The 26,080-nt window shown below is 36.9% G+C and overlaps 1 protein-coding gene across 1 annotated transcript in view; it reads right to left on the bottom strand.

Moving 5' to 3' along the window:
* The window catches only part of LOC129261306 (uncharacterized), a 72,441-nt gene that overhangs the window by 14,731 nt on the left and 31,630 nt on the right, over positions 1-26,080 (bottom strand). The window contains exons 5-15 of the mRNA XM_064099176.1: positions 24,499-24,601; positions 18,549-18,708; positions 13,241-13,345; positions 12,367-12,498; positions 9,897-10,016; positions 5,610-5,746; positions 4,622-4,748; positions 2,794-2,886; positions 2,461-2,655; positions 1,275-1,413; positions 765-978 (exon numbers count right to left, since the gene is read on the bottom strand). Coding sequence (XP_063955246.1) covers positions 765-978; positions 1,275-1,413; positions 2,461-2,655; positions 2,794-2,886; positions 4,622-4,748; positions 5,610-5,746; positions 9,897-10,016; positions 12,367-12,498; positions 13,241-13,345; positions 18,549-18,708; positions 24,499-24,601 — 1,525 coding nt within the window. The remainder of the gene's footprint in view (positions 1-764; positions 979-1,274; positions 1,414-2,460; positions 2,656-2,793; positions 2,887-4,621; positions 4,749-5,609; positions 5,747-9,896; positions 10,017-12,366; positions 12,499-13,240; positions 13,346-18,548; positions 18,709-24,498; positions 24,602-26,080) is intronic.

Genomic DNA, 26,080 nt, shown 5'->3' with positions numbered 1-26,080 from the left:
AGACTCTTACCACTTGGTTAGGAAGGAGGGGGGTGGGATAATCACTGCGCCTGTTATCAGGTGGACATAATATGATTAGTTAGACATAATTGTTAGTTGAGCATAGTTAGAGGAAATGAGGATTGGCATATTTATTATGCTTTAGACTTGTTTATATCACTGCTATATGTACATTTGAAATGATAGCCATCATCAGCAGCAGCAGCTGCATTATTTACTACAATAATAGCAACCATCCTCCCTCTTTCCTTCCTCCTCCGCCTCTTCCCCCTACCAATCATCGACGCACCACTAGCAATGTGAGGATCATCGTAATTGTCTTCATCCTCCTCTGCTTCCCTCTCCTACTCATCCTCCTCTCCCATACCTTCTCTTTCCTTTTCACGCTCTTCTTATTCATCATCATCATCATCATCATCATCATCATCATCATCATCATCATCATCACCACCACCACCACCACCATCAATCATTACCATCATCATCATCAACCTCATCATCATCATCATCAACCTCATCATCATCATCATCATCAATCATCACCATCATCATCATCATCATCATCATCATCAACCTCATCATCATCATCATCATCAATCATCACCATCATCATCACCATCATCATCATCAACCTCATCATCATTGCCATCATCATCCTCATCCTCATCATCATCATCATCATCATCACCATCATCATCACCATCACCTTCACCATCATTGTTTACATCCACATCTGCATCCCCCTCCTCCTCCCCAAAACTTACTTTCTATTATAGTTTGGATCAGCTTCATATGCAGGGGGTCCTGCTGAAAGGTCAACCCACTGCTCCCCTTCTTTCGTTTTCCTTCTCTTCGGTGCCTTCTCAAACTCAGATGAATCAACGTTATCGGTCTCTTCCGTTACGACCTCTGACACAATGTCATCAGGGTAGTTCCATCTGGCGATAGATACGTGGTGTTTCCCATAGTATGGAGGAGCTTTGTGGAAGAAAAGACAAATAATAAATAATAAATAAATAATAAGGATTATGAAATCATTTGCTTTGTGCAAATTTTTTTTACTGCTTTCAATGATCGCAAAATAATTCATTTTGTAGTGCAGTGTAAAGAAAAAGTTCTCTCCACATTTTCATTGAGAAACAAATGAACGAATTGGGATTACATAGTTCACTGATTAATAACAAGATCAATCTGCAGTGCACTGTAATTCAAAAGCACTACATGTACAAATTTCTCATCAAGGTAATATTCAAGGAGTTCAGATGTAAAATTACCTTCTGCTTTTGCAGGGGGCAGCCATATACTAGTTTCTGTCAGCAGGGTTCTATTCCTGTTCACCAATAGCCTATAGTAGCCGTTGATAAAGGATGCCATCTGTTGGGCATCTTCGCTTGGCATCAGGAACACAATAGGCTGTAAAAACGACAATTCAAAGCATGCATGCATCATTAAACATGATACTACAAAAAAAAATAACATTGATGATAAACAGTAAGTCTACCTAAATCTCCATCTGTTGTAGTGTACAGCACTTGTGTTCTTTGGCAAAGCATTTATTTGCAATTGCCACTCTCCATCCAGGTGGTAGTGTTGGGTACCCATTAGGGAGGAATCCCTAGAATGCTTGAGCACCTGGTGCTGTGTGCTAAAGCTAGGCTAATAGAATGCAGCGCTTAGAAGCAGGTGCATCAATATCATTATTATTATTATTGTGCTCTATACATATCATCACAAATATGGTTAGAAAAATGTAATACAGCGAATAAGTCAACACTGTAGGTGCAATCAGTAAAATAGTAACAAAATTCAGTCTGGTGGCAGACTTAATACATTGCGCCAAGTTTACTTTTGAAATATCATTCATGTTAATTCAATGTTCAAGACAAGACCAGTAGTAATAGCGAAACAAAATTTCCATGAAAAGCTCCATGGAAGACCGATTCTGGTAGTATTTATTATGGCTATTTTTTAGTAAAATAATTCAAATAACATAGCTGTTCTGACTATTAGAGATGCTACGAACATTCAAGCCGGCAGCACACTGCAAGAGTGTGCATAGTGCAAAATTGAAAATCTCATCAGTTCTTCATGGGTTTAAGTGCCATAACTACTGTATGTGAATGATAATAATGATGATACAGTTCTTGTATAGTACATCACGATATATGCGCTTCCTGAAGGCTCTAAGAAATTACCCAGTTTTAGCACAGCAGCCTTTCCAACATGCAAACTTTTCAAGGAAAGGAATTCTGCCAGGTATCCATTGACCTCATCTAGGTTGAGTGAAACATACTTTGGATAAATTTATTGTTGGAGGTAATTAGCACTGGGTTTCAAATACAAAACATTCTGATTAAAAGACAAGAGTCAGAATAATTGCTCTCATGCACACTGCTTGTGTCTTCAAATCCCAGCAATTTCTGAACTATTGTCATCTACTTTTGGAATGAATAATTTTACCTGTCCACTTTTCTGATGCAGCTCCAGTCTGTGAACCCCTTCCTCGGTCCCGCACTCCACGGTCAGAAGAATCCGGGTCACTTGATTGAATTCCAGGACCGGGGCCCGATCACCGGTCTTCGCCAGCAGGCTGATGTCACAGTGCGGTCCTATGATCACGGTAGCATCGGACTGCTGGTTTATATCAGGAAAATCCTGCATTGTTAGAATAAATGCGAGGTGATAATTTGAATTTTATTCAGTAAAAAAAAAAAAAAAAAGCCTTTCATACATGACCATTATGAGCAAAATTAGGGTAAAGAGAGAATTTCAAAATCTCAGATCACAACCTACCAGTAAAGTTGTGTGGAATGTCCTGGTCCCGACTGATTTAAGAGTTCCAAAGATCTTGAGGTAGTGTAGTTTGGCCTGCAATTCCGTCAGATGCTGTGGTTAGAAACGAACATGACAACTTTAAAATCCCACAATGATATATAATCATAAACAAGCACATGCAAGGCACTCCTTTGAATCTTTCATGAATGTTTTCAGTTATCCACATCGGCTACGATATGTATCGACAATGATATAAATACAGGTCAATATGTTGCTTCCTGTGTTATACCTAGGTCTCATTTCATACAGCTTATTATCAATTGACAATAACCATAAATTCCCGGATGTAGTTCACGCTGACCCAGTAACTTACATGTATTGTAGCTTGAAGATAAGAATAAAATACAGCAAGAAGGTTATTACAAATAGCAAGTTTTACCATGATTCCTCCTCGAAATGTAAGAAGAGAAAGCGGATGCGACTAGACTAGCGCTGGTACAAGTAGTTGTTGGGTTGCGCATCACTGAACAAGAAGTATAATTTCTAATTCACACTGTGTGCTACATCCGGGAACTTCTGGTTCACAATGAGAATTACAATTGCAAGATTTGATAACTAATTTGCCAATCATGTGACAACTTCTACTAGTAAACAGTTCATACCAGTAGCTGATTATTAGCAATTAATGCAAAGATAAACGAAAAAGGTCCAGGAATCACACCTCAACTTCCGAACAAAATTCTCAAACAATGGCAATCGGTAAATCTCTCTTGCAATAAACGGATGCAGGCTAGTAAAGATATTTATTACAATATTCATATTCCCACGGACACCACACTACACGAAGAAATCTTTCATTGGACTATACTTGTGAGCTCTGTCTTAGAAAGGAGCTTTGGCGATTCGTCATTCACTGGCAATTTTGGTGACACTCTCGGTATTGATTGGCTTATGATCATGAAAGCAGTTGTGTGAATCCAAATACATATTTGTCGTAAATTGCATTTGAGCAATACCTATGAGTCGAATGAGGAAAAACCATCGTTAAAGAAGGCAAACCCCTGTTACGAACCATGGAAAACCTAAATCACCCCGGGCCAGTTATTGAAGTATCTAAATATGTGTTTCTTGACCTCGATGGGTCCGAAAAAAACTAAACCGCAATTACATATGCAGCGCGTCGATTTGAGCAAACTCGCTCGCCATTGCATGCAGTCATTTTTATTTCTGTTTAATAGTTTCTTTATTTCGGGGCAGATTTTCTTCGTTCGAAATTGAAAACAAAAATCATTGAATTTCAAAATACAATATGCCTATGAAAACAATGACTTAATTCCAAAAGGCCTACTACAGGCAGAGCTGCTCTTACATGTAAGTACTATTGCAACTGTTGTTTATAGTCTAACCCGAGGGCTTATGCCTGCGGAGGAGAAACGTTACATAAGAGGGATTATCGGGCGATTCAGGGTTGATAGCACTTGGGAATGAAATATCTTGGTTCCTCCAACAAGGATTTTGTTATCGGGGTATACGACAGCACCAAAGCCCTTAGCTAGTGCGGTCGCCTCTGCAATGAGGGTTTGATGTAATGCGTCAATCCACAATTTATAACTCTCCACCCAGGTGTTAAATGGGTACCCGGTAGGATGCCAAAGCCTACTTATGCAGAATACCTAGCTATCGAGTCTTGAAACTTTTGTTGAATTTCTCACAAGGGATTAGAAAAAGTGCATACATTGTGTGCGGGCATGTCAAGATCCCAGTACCTGGTAATACAAGCCCATAGAGAAGTCACTCTGACATATCAAATGCTACATACAAGTGGAATATTAATATTACATCTTACCTTCTGTCCCGGGGCAGTTAGGTTTTGGTTCTGCTTCATGTACTGTGAGATCATCTTCCTGAGTTCTTTGGCTTTCCATTGAGATAGAATGTTCCTGGGTAGAAATATATCAAGGCCGTCTTCTTTCCTGCAAGTTACAAAGAGAGGATGGAATATCTGAGATGATAAAAATCTCACATTTTCTCTCTCAATTTTTGACCCCCCCAAAAAAAAAAAAAAAAAAACCTTAAACATACAAAAGTATCAAGGAAAGAAACCATGTCTTTTCCTCTGAACAAGTCAGGGGGAAATATGGGGAGAGGGGTTATGATAAAGGAAAATGACGATGGAGAGGATTCAGATATAACACAGGTGAAACGTGATATATCAAACAATGTTTTTATTTAGCTGCTTCTTAGCAAATAATTCAGTCAAGTCTATTGAGTAAATCCCTTAAATTCTCACAAATTAATAGTGGGGGTGATTGGGGGTATGAAGGGGAGGATGACGATGATGAGGATTAGGAAATAATACTGAATTGCAATATACATGTATTAAAGATAAATACCAGTGGTGGTAACGAACAGAATCCAATAAAATTACGAAGTGTTTGCATCTATAAATAAAAAAATATGTGCCAAATGGCCCTGAAAGACGATGTGTAATTGCTGAGAAATTAGCAATAAAACACATGGAATTCCGTCGAAAGTCTGGTATTTTTCCAAGCAATATTAATACACTGTCCCACATATGCTTTTCTGTGTTAGTGATCATCCGAATTATCAGTTTTGAGCCAAGATTAATGAATTTACGAAGATAAGTTTATATTAATGTACCAGATCTATGATAGTATGGTGACAATTAACCTTTATTTCAAAGACTTTCTCATGAAATAATTGTTTGCTTCAACTACTTTCTTTTACCTTTAAAGAACACCATTATAATTTGGCTGCTTATAATTACATCTCAAGAAGCCGGTGGGAAAATCCCTTCAATTTTCAAAACTTACTCAATGACTTTGAGATTGACTTTGGTGGATTGCTTGCTGGCTAAGTAATGCTGGTGAATATGAAGGGAAGCTAGCCGCATCGCCATCTCTGGTTTCATCTCTGAGGAATACCTCTCCTCAATGACATCATTGCAGCACTGAAAAGGAAAGAAAAAGAGAAGTTAAGGTTCGTTCACACATGGCGTCGAGAACAAGCTAAGAGATAAAGTGAAGTCGAATTTTTCAAGAGAGGCTAAAAAAATTCATTGTGGAGAGGCAAGCATTGTTTGTTCGCTAGGTGAAAAAAACTTTGGGCCAATCGAAATGTTTCTAAATGTTAGCTCAAATTAGAACAAAAAGCAAAAAACAGAGATGTCTCAAAAACCCAGCATCTACCTATACGACCGCCTGATGAAGACATATGTTTCCGTTGAAACTTTGTGGGATAGTATTACTAAAAGCAAGTTCAGATTTGATCATGACTTACTTTCCATTTGTTGAACACAGAATGAATGATGACGATCGTCAATCATTTCATGGTATAATGACATCATAATGTAATGATTATGACATCATCATGGATCATTATAACATCATAATATGTTTTCATGAGCCTGTCCATGCAACTTTGGACCCTTAATTGAGACTTAAAGCATACTATATTCCACGATCATAAGCGTAAGTAGTACAATTAGTCTGAACATGCCTGAACATCGCCAAATATTGCTAAACTTGGTGACATACCTGAATGAGGCTTCATCCTACCCTATGGCTTTATCATTGATCTTCTTAATCACTCTAAAATACCACAGAATCTTCATCATATAGTCAGAGGACATCAACCCACTTGAGGGAGCCTTGGTTAGTCAACAGGAGGGGAAAACCCCTGCTATCGTTAAGGGAAAACCCCACTTCAGTGAAGTTAATGTACTGTACATGCACATCACGTATTAGGGTTCGTCTAAAGCTTTGGCAAACGTTCAATCGATGTGAATTACTAGAATTCAAAAATTCAAATCTGACAGAAGTGTAGCGAAAGTTCATGTCCATCTAATGTAGTTTCTGATTGACTGTTTGTGAAAATTGGATTTGATTGCTAAATCAGATTGAGCATCCCCTCTCTTTTATATTGTGTTTCTTAATAAAAGCTGTTCGTACTCTGATCATCATAAATAACATATTTAACCATTATCATTCAAAGCTACTTATACGAGGATTGGATGTGAATATTTCCATCCCATTCCAACCTTCAGAAGTATTTTTTAAGAGTAAAAGTAACTGTAAAATAACCAATAATTTGAGACAAAATTTTTCACTTACAGGATTTTAATTACAAACTGTACCCATATACATGTATAAATACATATCAAATTAGATAGCATCTTTCACATAAGTGTTTTCTGAAACAATCTTTCTTTGTCTTTTTTTAAAAGGAAAAATTCAAACCTTGGAAAATCTTCAGATTACTAAATTACCTATCTTTGCATCTCTAGGACTTTTACACATTGCTATTGCAACAATCATTGTGCAACTTCAAGTGCTGGTAACAGATCTAAAATGCACGTATACCACTTTTCTACCAGGGGCCCAAAGATTTAATGAGACATTAAGAACACTCTTCTTTTAATTAATAGACATTTGCAATCATTTTAAATAATATCATATATACAACTGTCTTTGAAGTGAAGTGCTTCCTCTCACATCACTAATGAATTGCAAGTATTTTATGGTTTGATATACATGAACATTACTGTATATGTAGATCAATTGATGGATTATTTGAAATTCTTATGGTATTGCTTTTGCTGATTCCACACTCATCTAAACATTGCTTTATTACTTTTTTCTTGCTTGCATCTATGGACAGTGCTATTTATGAAACCAACCCCCCCCCCTCCCCAACAGAAAAAAAAATAAAGTAAAAAAAAAATAAAGAGATGTTCACATGCTCACAGATATCATGGTAATTTCAGACGGGTCACACCCCCCTACCCCTGCCTAATTTCTAGCCATCCCCACCCCAGCCCCCCCCCCCCCACCGACTTCATCACCATTGGACCCCTTTCCAATCGGTCCATCCCCACTTGAGACTTCAACACCATTGGCCATCGCCATTCTTATCCTCACATTGCCCCGCCCCCACTAATATAGAATTAAAATGGTCTTTACCTGCTGGTAGAAGTATTCAAAGGCCTGGGTATCTTCATTGAGAAGATCACAAGGTACATGTACGTACATGAAAATGATACCCAAGTGCCACTTCCAGTTCTGACTACCTGGTTCCTCTGCCCCGTACCCTTACTACAAGGCTCCACTGCCCCCGACCCAATACCCAAGCCCCACTGACGTAGAATTCAAATAGACCCAGGGGGGGGGGGGCCACTTACATTGACGAGTGGATACCATGCGCGACCCCAAAAACACGTAAAAAGGATGTCTTTTTCAAGATAGGGCACGTTACGTACGTAACGTAATAAGGGTGTCAAAAACACTAAAATAATGAAAAAAGGGTATCTATTTTCGCTAGGAAAGCTACGTGTTTAGGGTCAAATTTGCAAGGGTATAAAAAATCAAGACTAAAATGTTTTATAAAGGATGTACTTTTTGCCATAAGAGTCAACAGTACATGTTTAGAGTACGATTTGCGCAAGGTGTGGGAGGTGGGGCTGTATTAAACCCATTTTAGGTAAAGGTAAAACCGACGACCGACGTCCGTGACATAACAATTGAAATATCGCTGTACTTGTTTAGTGGTTCAATTCAGGGAAAACTTGCCAATAGTATTGTTTTATTTCCAATACTTGTTAAGGGTAGGGTTTCACACACCAATACTTGTTAAGGGGTGCATTTTCAGAATATGGAAAATAAGTGTTTAGGGTGCTTTTCGAGACCCCTTGGTCGCGCATGGTATCCACTCGTCAATGGGAGTGCCCCCCCCCCCCCCCCCCCGGGAAATGGACCTTACCTGTTGGTAGAAGTATTCCAAGGCCTGGGTATCTTTATTGAGAAGATCATAAGCATAACAGGGAATGTAGGTGATCCTTCCAGTTCTGATTACCTGGTCTTTTTGCCCCATCCCCACCCCCCACCTACAGGCTTCAACACCCCCAACCCCATTCTCACCTCCACTGATGTAGAATTCAAACGAACCTTACCTGTTGGTAGAAGTATTCAAAGGCCTGGGTATCTACATTGAGAAGATCACAAGGTACATATACGTACATGAAAATGATACCCAAGTGCCACTTCCAGTTCTGACTACCTGGTTCCTCTGCCCCGTACCCTTACTACAAGGCTCCATCGCCCCCGACCCCATTCTCACCTCCACTGATATAGAATTCAAATGGACCTTACCTGTTGGTAGAAGTATTCCAAGGCCTGGGTATCTTCATTAAGAAGATCATAGGCATCACATGGAATGTAGGTGATCCTTCCAGTTCTGATTACCCAGTCTTTTTGCCCCATCCCACCCCCCCCCCCCTCCCTCCAGGCTTCAACAACCCCAACCCAACTCCCTAGCCCCACTGATGTAGAATTAGAATGGACTTTACCTGTTGGTAGAAGTATTCAAAGGCCTGTGCATCTTTGATGAGAAGATCTTATGCCAGGTGGGTGTTTCATAAAGCTGTTCGTAAGTTAAGAGCGACTTTAAGAACGACTGGTGATCCTTTCTTGTGGTAAATGGTATATTCATTGGCTATGGTTTAAGCGCGTAAGAAAGGTTCACCAGTCGTTCTTAAAGTCGCTCTTAACTTACGAACAGCTTTATGAAACGGCCCCCAGGTTCTCAGCTTTTCAAGAAAACAAAATTCCCTGATGAAGTCTGAAAATTCCCTGATAATTATTTAAACCCATTTCCAGTTTCGCATGTTTTCTAAGTTGTTGCAGTGAATTGAATGTATTTTCAGTATAAAAATAATAATGTAAAACTAATTAGTACAATGATAACCAATCATTCAATGGATGTTGTTTTGAAATATAACAGAGGCTGACTGACTACGGTGCTTTCAACTTTTGGGCTGATCAAAATTCCCTGATTTCCCTCATCTGAGGCATTTTCCCCTGATTTTAGTTATTTTTTATTAAAGTCCTTGATTTTTTTCCCTGATTGGAAAAAAGTAAAATAATTTTCCCCGATTTCCCTGATCGGCTGGGAACCCTGTTATGCATAACAGGGAATGTAGGTGATCCTTCCAGTTCTGACTACCCGGTCTCTTTGCCCATCCCTCCCTCCCCCCCTCCCTCCAGGCTTCAACACCCCCAACCCCATTCCTGCCCCCACTGATGTAGAATTCAAATGGACTTTACCTGCTGGTAGAAGTATTCAAAGGCCTGGGTATCTTCATTGAGCAGATCATAGGCATCACAAGGAATGTAGGTTATCCTGAGGTGGCACTTCCAGTTCTGACTACCCGGTCTCTCTGCAATCTGGTCATAACAGAGTGTAATCAAAGTTATAATCATACTAATCGATCCATTTATATAGGACAGCTACTACATATGAATATATCATACTGAGCTTAAAACTCGGTATTGATCAAACAAGTATTACCCTGGCTGTAACCGAGCTGAAGGCGCTGAAGCATTCAAAGAATAAATCCTACCAGGTAGTACCCATTCACATTGTCTTAAGGAATTAAAGCCTAAAATCTATAGGATTCCGACCCATAACCCACCACCTTCAACTTGAAGAGCGAGAGTCAAAACCACTATGCCATGACATTTCCACAAATAACAGACCAATCTTAGTGTAATTATGGCATCAAGGACGCCCATTGGGATGAGGAAATTAATTTTCAGGTAAACTCACAATAATTAACTTGTAAGACACATTTTTATTTCATATCCTCCACATCATGAATGTTTAAGGTGTATACACTTCCATTTCTAATGGAATTGTAATGAATTTGAATGGTGACATTCACTTTTAGGGGATTTACCCAAACCTACAATCAGGCTTTAAAATAATTCTTGTTTCTACTGTTTAATTGGGTTTCACTTTAGTATTATGCACTTTGACAGTATATAGCGGAAGAGTTGCTCTTTGATATAAGCTAATTACTTGTGTATTATTTCATTTAATGAAATAATTAAATCTAATTATATCATTATACAGTGCATATCAAAAAAAAGTTTACACTTTGAAAAAGCCCTGGGAATTAAAAAATATACAACATGTGGGTAATTTTTTCACATATATTCTTGGGTTTGGGTCTCATCTATCCAATGAAAGTAAAAGTTTTGACAGAATGTTACACTTGAGTGAGCACTGTCCATTTTTGTAAAGCTCGCAGAAATCTGTTTGCGCAGAAATGCTTGTTTTCACGCTGTGTCAAGGGGAAAGGGCGAAATCAAACTTACCCTGCGAAACATTTCTCATACATTTCCCTTGCAATTTTAGTCAAATGAAATAAAACGGATACATTCAAGCATTTTGTTACAATTTTGCCACCCAATTGAAATTTCAACACTTAGTTAGCACAACCTTTACCCTTTTTGTGCCAGCTGGATCTGAGGACATACCTGAATCTGAACAAAAGTTTATATCAGACATTTACAGCATTTTTTCACTAAGTTTTTATCATTTAAAGTGGGTTTACATTTCGTTTTTCATTTAATTATTGTTTCTCCACACTTTTTCCAAGCTTGACAATGATTAAAGGTCAAGTCCACCCCAGAAAATTGTTGATTTGAATCGATAGAGTAAAATCAAACAAACATAATGCTGCAAATTTCATCGAAATCGGATGTAACAGAAGAAAGCTATGACATTTTTAAGTTTTGCTTATATTTCACAAAACAGTTAAATGCACAACTCAGCAATATGCAAATGAGAGAGTCGAAGATGTCCATCACTCGCTATTTCTTTTGTTTTTTATTGTTTGAATTATACAATATTTCAATTTTTACAGATATGACAATAAGGACCAACTTAACTTAACCATAAACTGTTAAAATAATGGTAATTCTACATGTTCAGGGAGAAATGCAATTTTGTTTCATTTGACAAGGAGGAGAAAATAAGAATATTTCATATTTTATATAATAAAATACAAAAGAAATAGTGAGTGGGTGACGTCATCAGTCTGCTAATTTGCATAACGACCAGGATGTACATATAACTGTTTTGTGAAATTAAGCGAAACTTTGAAATGTCATAACTTTCTTATTTTACATCCGATTTTGATGAAGTTTTCAGTGTTTTGCTTGTTGGATTTTTCTCCTTTTTTTCAAATCAACTTTTTGTTGGGGTGGACTTGTCCTTTAACAAAATGAAAATCAAGCCTAAGCCATTTCATGTAAATGACAGCTCAGTGTAAAGCAAATATCGTCACGATGGCCTCGGTGCGTGGGGAGTGGGGTGGGGCGCAATGCACTCTTCGAAGTGTTTTGGGCAAGGAAACAAATTTAAAAAGGTAAAAGATATCTTCAAATCAATTTTACTAGCTAAATTCCACGTGTTCTTCATGATTAACATGATTAAGGTCTACTTTTATTCGCATAACTATTTCAAAGTTCTGCGCAAATCATTTTTCACTAACTTTTCAAAAGTAAGTGGTGCTCACTCAAGCGGAAATATTTTTCGACAGTTATATCGTCATTTGCTTAAATGGGTCTGTACCAATGTTAAAATGTGGAAAAATCTTCAGGATATTATAAATGTATAATTTTACAGGACTTTTTTTGATACGCACTGTATATAATTGTATCTGTGGATATTTCAGCTCATTTTTTTTTAAATAGGCTAATTATGAACAAGTCAATTATAAGGACAAACCTGTCTGAGGGCCTCATGTTCTTGAAGGATAATGAATTTATGTTGTGACAAAACTCGCACATCCTCGACGACCAATGAGAAGTATTCCAGGCTTTTGAGTCCCAGCTTCTCCTTCAGATTGACCAGCACCTCCTGTATGGTATCATCAAACAAGAAAGAAAACAGGAAATATTCAAGAGACCAGTGACATGACTTTATCCAAATTCAGGTGTCTTTTCTATTTCCTTTTTAATTACAACATGGACTCTCTTTAAAAACACTATCTGAATTCTCTTTAATTTGATTGTTTATTCTCTTTAATCGTAAAGTGAATTATTTTAAATAAAATCATGAATTCCCTTTAATTTCTTTGTGAATTATCTTCAGTTATGATTCTCTTCAATCACACTGTGACATCTCTTTGATTAGAAACATATCCTTAACAGTTGTGGAGTCATCATACTTGAACTATTTGGGCTGGCCATTTTTTAGATTTATAAACCTTAAAGGAAGTTTGGTAAGTAGATTTCCTTATAATTTGATAGTGAATTCTCTGTAAGTGCACTATGATTTTTTTTTTATTACACCATGAATTCCTTTTAATCACATTGTGAATTCTCTTTTAATAATCATATCGAATTATCTCTTTAATCACACCGTAAACCTCTTTTTAATTACAATCATACCTTAACAGTCGTGGAGTCATCATACTTGAACGATTTGGTTTGTCCATTCTCTCGATAAAACTTGAGGACATTTAAAGTAGAATTCTCTTTAATTAATTTGAACTAGCTTATGAATTCTTTTCTAATAATCACATTGTGAATTCTCTTTAATTATATTACGAATTCTCTCTTTAATCACACCGTAAATCTTTTTTAAATTACAATCATACCTTAACAGTCGTGGAGTCATCATACTTGAACGATTTGGTTTGGCCATTCTCTAGGTACACCTTGAGGACATTTGGTAAGTACACCAGACTGGGCGGCATCTTTGGCTATAAGAGAAATAAGATAGATAAATAAGGGTAACCTCTTGAAAGGCATTGATTTCCCAGGCATGAATAATGATCCGAACGTCGGGAACTGTATCTCCAGCATGAATGGAAGCATGCCATGGAGCACCTGAAAGGTGCAGTGATCCCATAATTGCACATGTACATGTATGAAGATCTTTCTCAGATATAAAAATATATCAGGAATCTTTAAAGAGCAGACATAGTACAGGGTCAAAGAAAATGCCATTGAAATTCAATTGCCTGTACTTGCATCAGGGAAAAAAAAATAACTCAAGGGCTCAAATGATTTTGCCACCGAAATTAATAAATAAATAAAAATAAATAAAAAAAGATCCCCCGAAAATCCCCACTCACTGCAATGTTAAAGCTTATCCAACGTTGATGCAGTTGGTTGTGAAAAGACGACCCCCCCCAAAAAAAAAAATTAGAATGAAATAAAATAAATACTAACAATAAACAATCAAATGAATGGATGGATGGATGGATAAATGAATGATTCAATCAATCAATCAATAAATAAACAGATAAATATATAAATGAATAATAATCTATTGCCTGACTTGAACACATCAAGAAATACCTTCAGAAGGGACTATCACACTGGGACAAATTTAGACAACATACTATCCAGCAAAATCATGCCAAGTTTCTGTTTTATACCTGTTGTGTATGTATGCCGACATGATACATGATTAGCCATTTCTATCTAGATATTTCTTGATATCAATATAAAAAAGAATTGCCATTTGCTAAAAACACAAAGTGATTTCTTGATAAACTAGAAATAGGATTAATTGATATATGGTATTAACAGCTTGCCAAACATATGTTGGCATACTCTGGCTAAAATCGTCCAGGGTGACAGCTTATACAGACAATTCATGGGGTATTCTTCTATCTTGTACTCTGTCTGTTTTTAAGTTATTCCTTGACAAGGTCCGTACAGTATTTGAATTATTAGAAACATTCTACCGAAATGCATTGTACATGTATGATCATGATTCCCAACTTTTGATCAAGAGTGCTCAAAATGGAACCATGATATTTGCTCCGGTGACAATTGCTCTGATCAAATTCCACGTATTTAAATGGAATGACCAACTGCAACCCTGGATTTAAAACTACATGTATACCCTATCCTAAACCTAACCCTAAACTAGCCTCTTGTCGAGGCCCTGTCGGCTGCTTTCCGAGCGAACATGGCTTTGCAAGGGATATAGCGAAGCAGAGCGCCGCGAGACAGGGCCTCTTGACATCTGAGCCGAATTTCACCGACTTTCTTTTGTTTTTGTTTCCAACCAAGAACTGGTCGGTGAAAATCATCCAATGAGAGCGCGGGCCACTGTGACATCATATTGAATATTCATGAGCTCATCTTGAATGGCGACCCGTGGATTCTTGGCGAAGAGTGACGACGAAATATCAAAGAGCATTGAATATGCCTCTAAATTGCTGAATATTGACCGATTTAAGGATTTGCAAGTCGATGAAATTCAATCTGCACTGAAAGGACGAGATGTTTTTGTAAATCTACCCACAGGATATGGGAAAAATGTAATATTTCATGCGATTCCACTATGCGTCGATTATCGATCTCCGCTGTGCAGTGAGGGAATGCTGGAGCAGAGTTGCTTCCCCTTGACTCGAGTCTGACCAGCGGCTGACCAGTATCTCCCGGGAAGTTTCGGGGCGGTGATGGGTCTGTTACGGCCAGTAGTAGTAGAAGTAGTACCACTACTTGTAGCATTTTGCTGGTTATATCCCCTTTAGTGTCCCGCAATTAAATGAATCCCCTGCAGAATAGTGGACTACTATTAGTATTCTGAACCCCGGACGAAACAGCTTTGACATTTTATTGGTTTACTATAGGTGACCAGTAATATCATGACTCATACATATATTCATTAGGAAGACGTTCCTTATGAATATAATTCAGCTCAGATGTCAAGAGGCTCTGGCTCGCACCAGCCTTCGCGAATTAGGAAATCCCTCGCTTCGCTCGGGATGCAGCCGCCAGGGCCTCGACAAGAGGCTAACCCTAAACCTATTAACATTTAAGATCCTATTTCAACACTAACCCTAACCCTGTATCTTTAATAGACAAAATAAAGCCAGGAGCAATTGTCGGCGGAGGAAATGTTGTGTCACCACCCAAAATAGGCTGGAACAAACATTGTTTTGAACTTGACCTGCATGTACATGTACAAGGATGTGAAACTTAATGAGACCACATAAAATAAAATAACAACAGACACTCACAGAATTGAAGACACACAAAAAGAGAATATTATAAATCAGGGGCGGATCCAGGATTTTCCAAAAGGGGAGAGGGCACATTTGTCCGAGGAAAAATTTGACAAGCAAAAAAAGGGGGGCACACTTCTGTTAAATGGCATTTTTACATTACAAATTTTAATATTGCTTCTCAAAAGAGGGGGAGCACGGGACGGCTGTGCCCCCTCCCCCCCTGGATCTGCCAGTGTTATATAAATCATCTCATTAACGTCACATTTATACACTATGAAAGGGAAATCTGATACCCGAAGTTAAACAGACAGCAACTCTAGAAAAGGACAGTTCAGAAATGTAAACCTGTCAAATTTCTAATCACATACATGTACATGTAGCACTACATAAATTGATTTTAATTTGAGAGTTACACGTACATATACATAGAACTGTGAAAAAGTGGCATGGCCACTCTTAGTCATGTACAGGGTTGTATCAATTCACAAAATAAACAAATTACTATTTTGCAGACATTTTGAGCCCTCAACTTTTTTGAGATTTAGTCATTCAATGTAATAGCTCTATGGTACAATGGCAAAACCCCTTTATATCAAAAAAATAATGGGCCTTTGTATACATGAAGGGAAGCCATAGTACATGTACTAATAACACTAGGAATGAACAGTTCACAGATAAGAATGATTAATTTACAAGTATGTATTTAATACATGTACATGTACACTTGAATATTTAAATTTTGTGCTGTCATAATTAAAAAAAAATGTAGGCCTATTATAAAGTAAACCTGAAATCTATTTTACGTGATATGATAAGATGTTTTGCTGTTATGATTGGATATTTTTGTCATTATTTGTTTATTTTATTTGTACTTGTATTTTGTTATCACCAGTAAGCACCGATTTTCCATTCATTTGACAATAAATCAATTCAATTCGGTACAGGTTGGACTTCCCTTTAAAGGCACAAGAAGTAGGATGGTCAATGAATACTCCTGATATCATCTTCAATTACAGATATTTTATGAGATAAAAAACAATTTCCTTATGAATCTTATATTGTACTAAGTGTAACGCTGTGAAAGTGAGAAATCAAATGGCGGTTTGAGCTCAAAGAGAGACAGAGAGAAAGAGAGAGAGAGAGAGACACAGACAGACAAAGAGAGATGCAGTTCAGCAGTTAGCAAAAATCAAAAGGAAATCATTTATCAACCAAAATCATACTAAAAGTAACAAATTTAAACTTATTTGATGTGAATTTATTTGAGTTGATAACACATTCCAAGAATGCTTAGTTACTGCATAACGATGAGACAAACAGTTTTAATATTAAAGAGCACTCAACAATACAGTTTTATCATGCCTTGAAGAGAGAAATACTGAAATTATTCAAAATATGTTTTGGTGTAAACATTAAATTCATATTAAGACATTCATGAAATAGAATTTGTCCTTGAAGCCTGTTTTAATTTATGAAAATATTTTCATGCTACAGTAGCTAAACAAATATAAATTTCCCATCAAGCTCACCATAACAATGGTCTATTCTCAGTATTCTGTCCTTAAGATCCATAACAAATAGATTCTCATTGCCAATCCCCAGCAAACATTCAACAAAACAACCCATATCTATCAAAGCAAGGATACAAAAGCTCCTCTCTTCCTGTGAAAACATATTTCAATGTGATCCCAGAGCAACAATGTCATATTTAATGAACAGATCCTAGACATTTGATCAAAGGTTGACGTGCAATAGATAAAGGCTTATTTTTTTCTTAAAACCGACATTGAATCCTTAATACTTTTTGATGTAATATTCTTAACAAAATAGATCCTATTATCAACAGCAACAAGCCAGGATAGATACATGTATTATAAATTATTCTGCTTTTACATAATATGCTGTTCACCACATCTGAGAGAACGATGTCTCTTCATATCACTTTACAGATACAGTGCTTCTGTTATTACTACCTAGATGCCACTTAGAAAAGGGAAGGCCTAGCTAGAGAAGTGATCAACATTTTAATTGACCCCCTTTTCGCAGAAAAGTGTTTTCATTAACCAAAATGAAAGTACTGTAGGCGTTTCCCTCTTTTAAAACTGAAAGGTGACAATCAAAAAGAAATAAGAAAAGCTGACAAGATGAAAAACAAGAAGTTGAAAGAAGAAATATTTACCACAGTGGATGGATAACTTCCACACCGCAACATAATCAAGCTGTGCCTATAGTGTATCTATGTTAAGTGTATATTGTATGACTGTTTGCAAGATGTGATATTACAAATGAAAAATGTATTTGCATACAATCACAAGAACATCATAATTGCAACTCATGTGTTACATCTATGATGAAAAATAGGATACTTGAGGAGTCTGGTGACAAGAAATACCCAGGCACAAACCAACTCATAACATCTTCAATCGAAGACAGTGACAAATTAATGAATTCAGGAGAGCATTTCATGATGACATTAGTCACTGATTTTCACTGTCTAACTTGCACTCAGCCCATCAGATGCAAGGGTTTCAGTAGATTATAACAGTTGTCAGTGGAAATGGCACTACTATTTGATTTCATGAAATGCTCCCATGAGCTTAGCGCTGAAGTAAAGTGAGGAGAGATGATCCATTAGAGGGACCTTGGAGCCAGAGTGTTAGTCTCTAATCACAGACTGCTATCAAACACTTTAACAAATTATACCATACATGTCAAGGATGAAGACTAGACTCCAAACTCTGTTTGTGCAGAAGCAGTCACAGAACATGGGTGAGTTTAGTCTCACTACTTCAGACTCTGCATTATGCACTAAGCAAAACCAAAAGCAAAAGGTCTGTACATTTGCACACTAGTCAGAGTGTACTCGTGATACAAAGACTGATTGGATTTTTCTCAAGATTCATGAAGATATCTCAATGTGATACAAAGCACTTACCGTACTGGAAGGAAACGTGTTGACATTGTCAGCAAATCGTACACGAGGGGGCTTGGCTTTCAGCTTCTGCTTCTTGGTAGCGCTCAGGAACGATGACTTCAGGCCCGTTTTGTCGATGTAGGGCTGAATAACAGAAAGAGCAATTTCATCCGTTGAGTATCTGTGGGGGATGAAAAGAGGGAGAAACAGACATTTTAACAGCATTAAAGACACAAGGGATGGTTAACTCTTTTCTCCCAGAGCAATATAAACACATCCAATTTCAATCTATGAGGGTGCAGAAAGATAAAGAGCTTCTTCAGACAAGTGCTGGAAGGAGATGTATCTTTTTTTTCCATTAGTATGACAAGATGTTAGAATAAAAATGCAGAATCAAATTGTGCATAAAACCCAAGTCATTGTTCAAACAATCTTAATGTTCTTATGGCCGGCAATTCACACCTGAGCAGTGGAGAGATTTGGCAAACTATGTTTATGGAGAACATGTGACTGTGTAAAAAAAAAGAAGATGTACCATATAGATATTATTTGCACACAAAGTCAAATCTTTCTTCTTCTTTTTTCGTCTCAGGACTAACCCCTCGAAAGAAAGTGGAGTAGTGAGAGTACATGTATTTTCTGTGAATGTTCCGATAACAAGAATTCTTTGAAGCACGAGGTCTCCCTCACAGCAGGCAACAGACTGAATGCTGAGTCTCAGTCAAAGGGAAATTTCAAGCATTTATGCAAACAAATCCAATATTTTGTCTATATTAAAATGGGCCACCATGAGAAAAAAAAATTAATGGTCCATCATGGGAGTTTATGTGACCTTGGCTTGAAAAACTTCCTGACAACTCCTTCACCAAAACCTTGTTTTCAGTAGCTTGCTTTACTTCGCGGAACTCTGGCATTACAGATCAGCTGGAAAGATGTACCAAGACAAGAATCAGGTTTCGTCTCCTCCTCACACTAACAATTTCATCAACGTGATAAATGGTCCAACCATCATGCCTCTGTGCCATAAATAAAATGCCATGTAAGTGAAGCCCCCCCCCCCCTAAAAAAAATTGTTTGGTTACACTGAAAATACTTAAAATGTAGCTGCAGAAGACATAAAAATACTTCTGTAGCTATAGCTTCAGATATATTAATATCATTTTCATGGTGTAAATCAAACATGCAAGAAGCAGTAACATGCCTGTCTAAATGGGCTGAATCCAATAAAATGCAATTAAATCCTAAAAAGTGTATCAAAATGGACATCTGTTTAGACTCTAAAGATCCAGTTAACCACTATCCACTTAACCTTGATAATTGTGTACTTGTGACCCAAGTGAAATTACTTGGTGTTACAATCCAGAATGATTTAAAGTGGGAAGCACATATTTCTGACATTGAAAAGAGAGCAAATGCAAAACTATATATGCTCCGCACTTTTATAATAAAATACAGTCTTTCTTGTGAGGATTTAGTTACAATTTTTCCTTTGCTACATGTATATTCGCCCAATACTTGAATATGCTGCTCCAGTTTGGAGCGGAGGTCTCACAATTGCCCAAAGACTATGTTTAGAAAGAATTCAAAAACGTGCCTTAAGAATTATCTTTAGAAATGATTATGATTGTTACACTACTGCTCTTACTCTGTCAAAATTACAAAAATTAGAAAAACGTTGAAATGATCTGAGTGTTGCCTTCTTCAAAAAGACATCATTATATACAGTTCAGTTTGAACATTTCATTCCTCAATGATTGCAAACAATAAATTTACGAAAGACAAGAAAGATATACAAACAAAGACGTAAAACTAAACATATGTGGGACAGCCCAATCCCTGATCTGATCCGTTTGTACAATAAAAACCCTTAAAATGATTATGCTTTTTGTATTGTATATTACTGTTAGGATTATTTGTCATGTCAATTGCTTGTAAAGTACTTGCCCTTTCTTTTTATGTATTTGTCACATGTTCTTGTCAGGATCAATCTTACCCTCACAAATGTTTGTTTTTTTCTTTTTTCTATCTAACTTCTCTAACTCTGAACTCTTTCCTTGCCTTCTCCTTTCCACAAATCTTTCTTGATCCTGACAATATACAATTATGTATGAATGGTATTTTAATAGTTTTAATTGTATCACAAGATCAATGGTATACAGTACCAGTATACAGTATTATTATCTACTTTGCACACTTGAACATGGTATTGTAAAACGTAATCAATGAAATGTAAATTTGTATTTTTAACTTTGTAATTCACAGTATGTTATTAAACTGCAATATGTGGAGAATTTTAATAGATACCATTTATCTATCTATCTATCTAATCTGTCTGTCTGTAGAGACAGTGATTTTCCATTTCAAAAAATGGTCTTTTCCGTTTCTGAAAATCTGCAATTCCGTTTCAACTCGATCTAAAAATGGAAATTCTGTTTTGTCACTGAAAGTGTACACAGCAAAAACCTGAATTCCGTTTTGCAAAGGCGAATTCGTTGAATTTTTACATGAAAAGTACAAGAACCAAACGGAAAATTCCGTTTTATTTACCAGTAAAACGGAAAATCACTGTCCCTATGTCTGTCTATAAATGTGTGTATGAAAAAATAAATCAAAACAAACAGACTGGTCAACCCTACTTTAGAAAATGTTACTGTACATTAGGTGTACTCCCAAACGATTGGTTTTTTTTTTAGGGGGGCTTATTTTAAATTGGAAGATTAGAATACTCTGTGAAAGCTTTCTATTATCAATTCACTCTCTTTTGACTTAAAGGCAAGAATAAAGTGGTGTTAAGATTCACAGACAACCTTCCCATCATCATATCAAATTTGACCTTTTCCGATACTCAATAAAATATGAAAAAGGCAAGAAAAATCTATTTCAAAAGAAGGTCAGAAAACAAGGGAATAATCTCCTGGCATTAGTGCTGTTATTGAAAACCTCTTTATCGCTAGTCTTGTCGATAATCGCATGTTTTTTGCCACTTTAATAGCAATATTGATAATCTTTTTCTCGCTGTCATTAATACCCGCTATTATGTAGGGACATGACAGTGATTTTCCGCGATTGCGGAAAACATACAGAATTCACGGAAACGGCCTTTTGAAAGTGTCTTTCCAAACGGAAAATCATGGAAAATGTATTTTTCCCCAAAAAACGAAGAACGGCAACAGAAATTACTCCAAAATCTGAACAACATACGAATACTTACTTACTAGCCACAAAACATGATCTCACTTTGCTATAATCATGACAATCCAAACATCTTGACTGCACTCGAATCCACTCGATTGTATCGAAAACATTCAAAAGGGGAAGCTCAATTTTAGCGACAAAAAACAAGTACGAACTAACATACAACATAGAAGGCAGCACACAACTGCGTGTTGCTTGCTGCCCTCTATGTTTGAAGATGTACAGCACGATATCAAAATGGCAGATAGGCGAAAGTCATTGACTGCTCAGAACAATGTCCAAAAAGCCCCCAAATTATTGATAAAACTTTATCCAACCCTAAAATAATGCTAATAACATGAGAGGTGAGGATGTATTTAGACCCTATGCTAAATATGTTTGTTAAAAGATGTTATGTAATCATTTACATTCGATGAACGCGGATCTTAAAGCATTCTTGGTACAATGGCAGATACAAATTTTAACCAACACGAGTATTGTGACATCGCTAATATTTTATCAATGCATAAAAAATGCATATTGATTATGTTCTTTTGTCCACAGTTATTGACATCGGTAAGATATTTTTAGCGATATATCGACAGAGAATTTTCTTACCGATAACAACACTACCTGGCATTGATACTGATGAACTTGGTGGTAAAAAAGTAACATTTTGATACGGTGCTTTGATGTTCCACAAGCAAATATTTACCGTGTTTACATGTGATCGGCTTTTGGTTCAGAACCAAAAGCCGATGCAGAATTGGATTTTGGTTTATCTTGCACCGCGTTTACAGAATCGGCTCGCGTGGCAAAAACCTGAAATGATACGAGCACCAACAATATACGTCATAATAAATACAACGCTGGATCAGAACCGCGAGCCGATGCAAAAGCCGATCACATGTAAACTCGGTAATTAAGAACATACATGTGTTGTATATACATGTACAACATGTAGATTACGTGAGATAACATTGATAATGATAATTTGGACATGGTGTACTTTCCATTCTCTCATCCCCTATAGAGTATGAACTAATCCTACTTCATCTACAACTAGTATGTCTACTAAACCACTACTACCGTAATTGCGAATCAGCCTATCTACCATTTTGTCTGATTTCGAGTTATGCTATGTACCCATATCTCCCCCGATTAGATCTGTTTATAAACCAAATCATAAACAAAATGAAAAAAAAAGTAAAGTGGAAATTAGACCAACTGGGAAATAGACTTGGAATAGCCAAAATGAATATCACACTATAAAGTAATGGTTGGATTAGGAGGTAACTGGACCAATTGAAAGTAGACCAAGTGGGTTTTTCAATGCAATAATGGTGTTTATGATCTGAGAATTTAGACAATCAGGAGGCGCGATAGCTCAGTCGGTAGAGCGGGGGACTCGTATTCCGGTGACCCGGGTTCGATTCTCACTTGGTGCGCTAGTGCCCTTTGGTATTAAAGGCATTAATCCTCAGTACCAGGTCCTTCGGAGAGGACCTTAAGCCGTCGGTCCTCTGGTTGCTTGCTTACAAGTATTCATGCTTTCTTAGCAATCAGGTAAAAAATCACCACCAATATTTCCACATAATCAGCATGAAGACCAAGTGAATACCACACAAATCACACATACATTGTGACTTTCATTTTGCAAATCCGCACTGCAAGAAAAGGCAGCAAGGAGCAATTAACCTTTAAAAGATATTGTGACACCCAGCAATGTACATCATTAAAAGGTACAATGCTGATTCATTACCGACTACTCCTTGTTACTGAAATCAATGGTTGCCATGGTAATTTAAGAGATTTCATAATACCCACGATGCCCAGGATGCAGATTCCTTGCATAAGGAACAGAACAAATGAAATTGTGCGAGCCGATTATTTCTGCCGGGAGCACATCAAGGATTGAATGCTCTCTATAAAGTCTCGATCACCTGTTGATTCCGCCCAACAAAAGAACCGAATTAATGCACAGAGCCATTATATGATGTGAAACCTCCACATCGGCGAGTAAATTTATGCATACCATATTTTTTCCACATGCCGACATAATCAATACATTGATACCTAATCACACAGGCCTACATTGATCTCGAACACATTAATCAAGATGATCTATGAGGACGAATGCAAGGTCTGACCTTTGGAAATGAAGGAGAGCATATGATCGAATTCATATCTGAAAAAAAATATATACCCTGCCCTTTTTCCAATAAAGTATCACTATTGAATGTACAAATGAAACCCTGAGGGAAATATGAATTAAAATGAAAATAACTAGGATAGAGAGAAGTAAGTCCATTACAATCCTCAAATTGACAATGTTGCTTCACAGTAGCAGGTAAATTGTAGTACTTAGTAAAATGAATAACTCTCAAATTTTAGATTTTCTTTAAATTCTTTCTCTCACGGTACAGCTTGCCTCCTTTAATAGCTCAAAGATATTTCAGAGGGTAAATGCATTTCACACAACTAATATGGTAAATTCACAAGAAGACAAGTAGAATCTAGAGATAATGGAGAAAACATATTTTATTTACTATTTAACATAGTGCACAACTAAACTCCCATACTGAATAAAAAATAGCAACATCGCCAATATGAGGACTGCTAACAAACACGTTCCGAACTTCAATAACTTCATCATTAAATGTTTGATTTTGATGGACCTTTCTTTTCATCATCATGTCCTCTCATCTCATTGAAATGGATATTTCCCTAGAGTTTCAATCTCCCTTCACGCTTTATTATTAAAAGAAAATGTTTCTTAAACCATGGATGCTCTCACCTGATCTTATCAATGATGTACTGACGATCACTGTTCTTAACATCCTCTCCATTCACTTTCAGTATCTCATCACCAGGAAGCAGTTTACCAATTGAGGGTCCACCTAGAAATGATCAATGATGTCAAAAATAATTATTATTCTTTACTTTTATCTATTGACAAAAAAAAATACAGGACAACGTACAAAGCATCATCATCAATTCAAAAGTTTTAAATCTGGTTTTGTCACTGTGAACAAGGGGGGAGGGGGGAATGCACCTCACACTTGCAGCAATCGCCTTTTAATACCCACTCCCTCCACTCTGTGCATCCTCCATCTTCAATTCAACCCTCCTACTCGAGATCCACCTTCACTTGCCTCTTCCTTGTCTTCTTTTAGTTTGGCCATCCCCTCCTCCTTGAACCACCCCTCATCTCGAACTCAAAACAATATGTATATATGTAACCACTGGAACACAGGAACAAAAACAATAGTTATGCTTTATTGACGATGACCTGACAAGGCTTTCTGTCCCAATTCCAGTGGGGGAAAAACCAGACACAGAAATTACAAACATAATTACAAGTAGCTGGAAATTAATTTTGAATTTAACAAAGAAACCCAAAAAAGTTACACATAAGGAATCTCCTACAATATGATAAAACAAATTAAAAATACAAGTACAGTAACTTATTGTTCCTGAAATATGAAAAGAAACATTGTTCATACTTTTTGTTTCACGATATTCACATACTGTACGTGCACATGAACATAAAATGCAACACAACATTCACAGCAAATATATCTCACTTTTTTTCTTTGTACAATGTACATATCTGTACACTGTATATCTAATGACAGGCCAGACCAAGAAACATGGATAAAAGGATCTACCTCAAATGTACATGAACAAAGATGTACTGAGATAACATTCACATTATAATTTACATTGTAGTCCTCTCATACCCCTTTCATAAACCCAATTATTCGGCTAATAGCAGCATAATTTGGTTGTAAAATCGGAGGAGGACCAGAGTTATCCGCATTATTTTGATGCTGCAATTATCCACATAATAGCGGCATCTCGGGACCAGATTTTGACTTTAAGAACGCATTTTCAAATAATACGGATAATTGCCATGGTGCGGTCACAAGGCCACCCTTTTCCAACACAACCGCATCGGAGGGGGTGTGTGCAGTTGTCATGACGATTATACGCCTTTTTCAGGACGGCGCTCGTAAAAATAATGCGGATTATTTTCGGAGTTTGTGAACGCAATTTTTATTGAATTATCCGCATTACTCTTAGGCGGCTAATTGGAGGACGGGTTTATGAAAGGGGTATCAATGTCAGAAAAGGAAATGATCACTTTGTTTCTATTAGATATTCACAATTTCTGTTTCACACCTCTTTGTCCTTGTACACATATGCACACAAATGATGATCAATGCAAAATACATCATTGAATTATCGCAGCAATTTCAATAAGAGAGTAAAACTAAAAGATATCTGTTTACAGACCATATACATGTAAATGCAGGTTTGGGTTTCAGAATAAAATTCATATCTTGTACCTGAAACCTACATGTATATTGAAATGC

This window comes from Lytechinus pictus, chromosome 5 (genome assembly GCF_037042905.1).
Source record: "Lytechinus pictus isolate F3 Inbred chromosome 5, Lp3.0, whole genome shotgun sequence".
Taxonomy (NCBI): Eukaryota; Metazoa; Echinodermata; class Echinoidea; order Temnopleuroida; family Toxopneustidae; genus Lytechinus; species Lytechinus pictus.
This window is presented reverse-complemented; position numbering and strand designations above follow the sequence as displayed.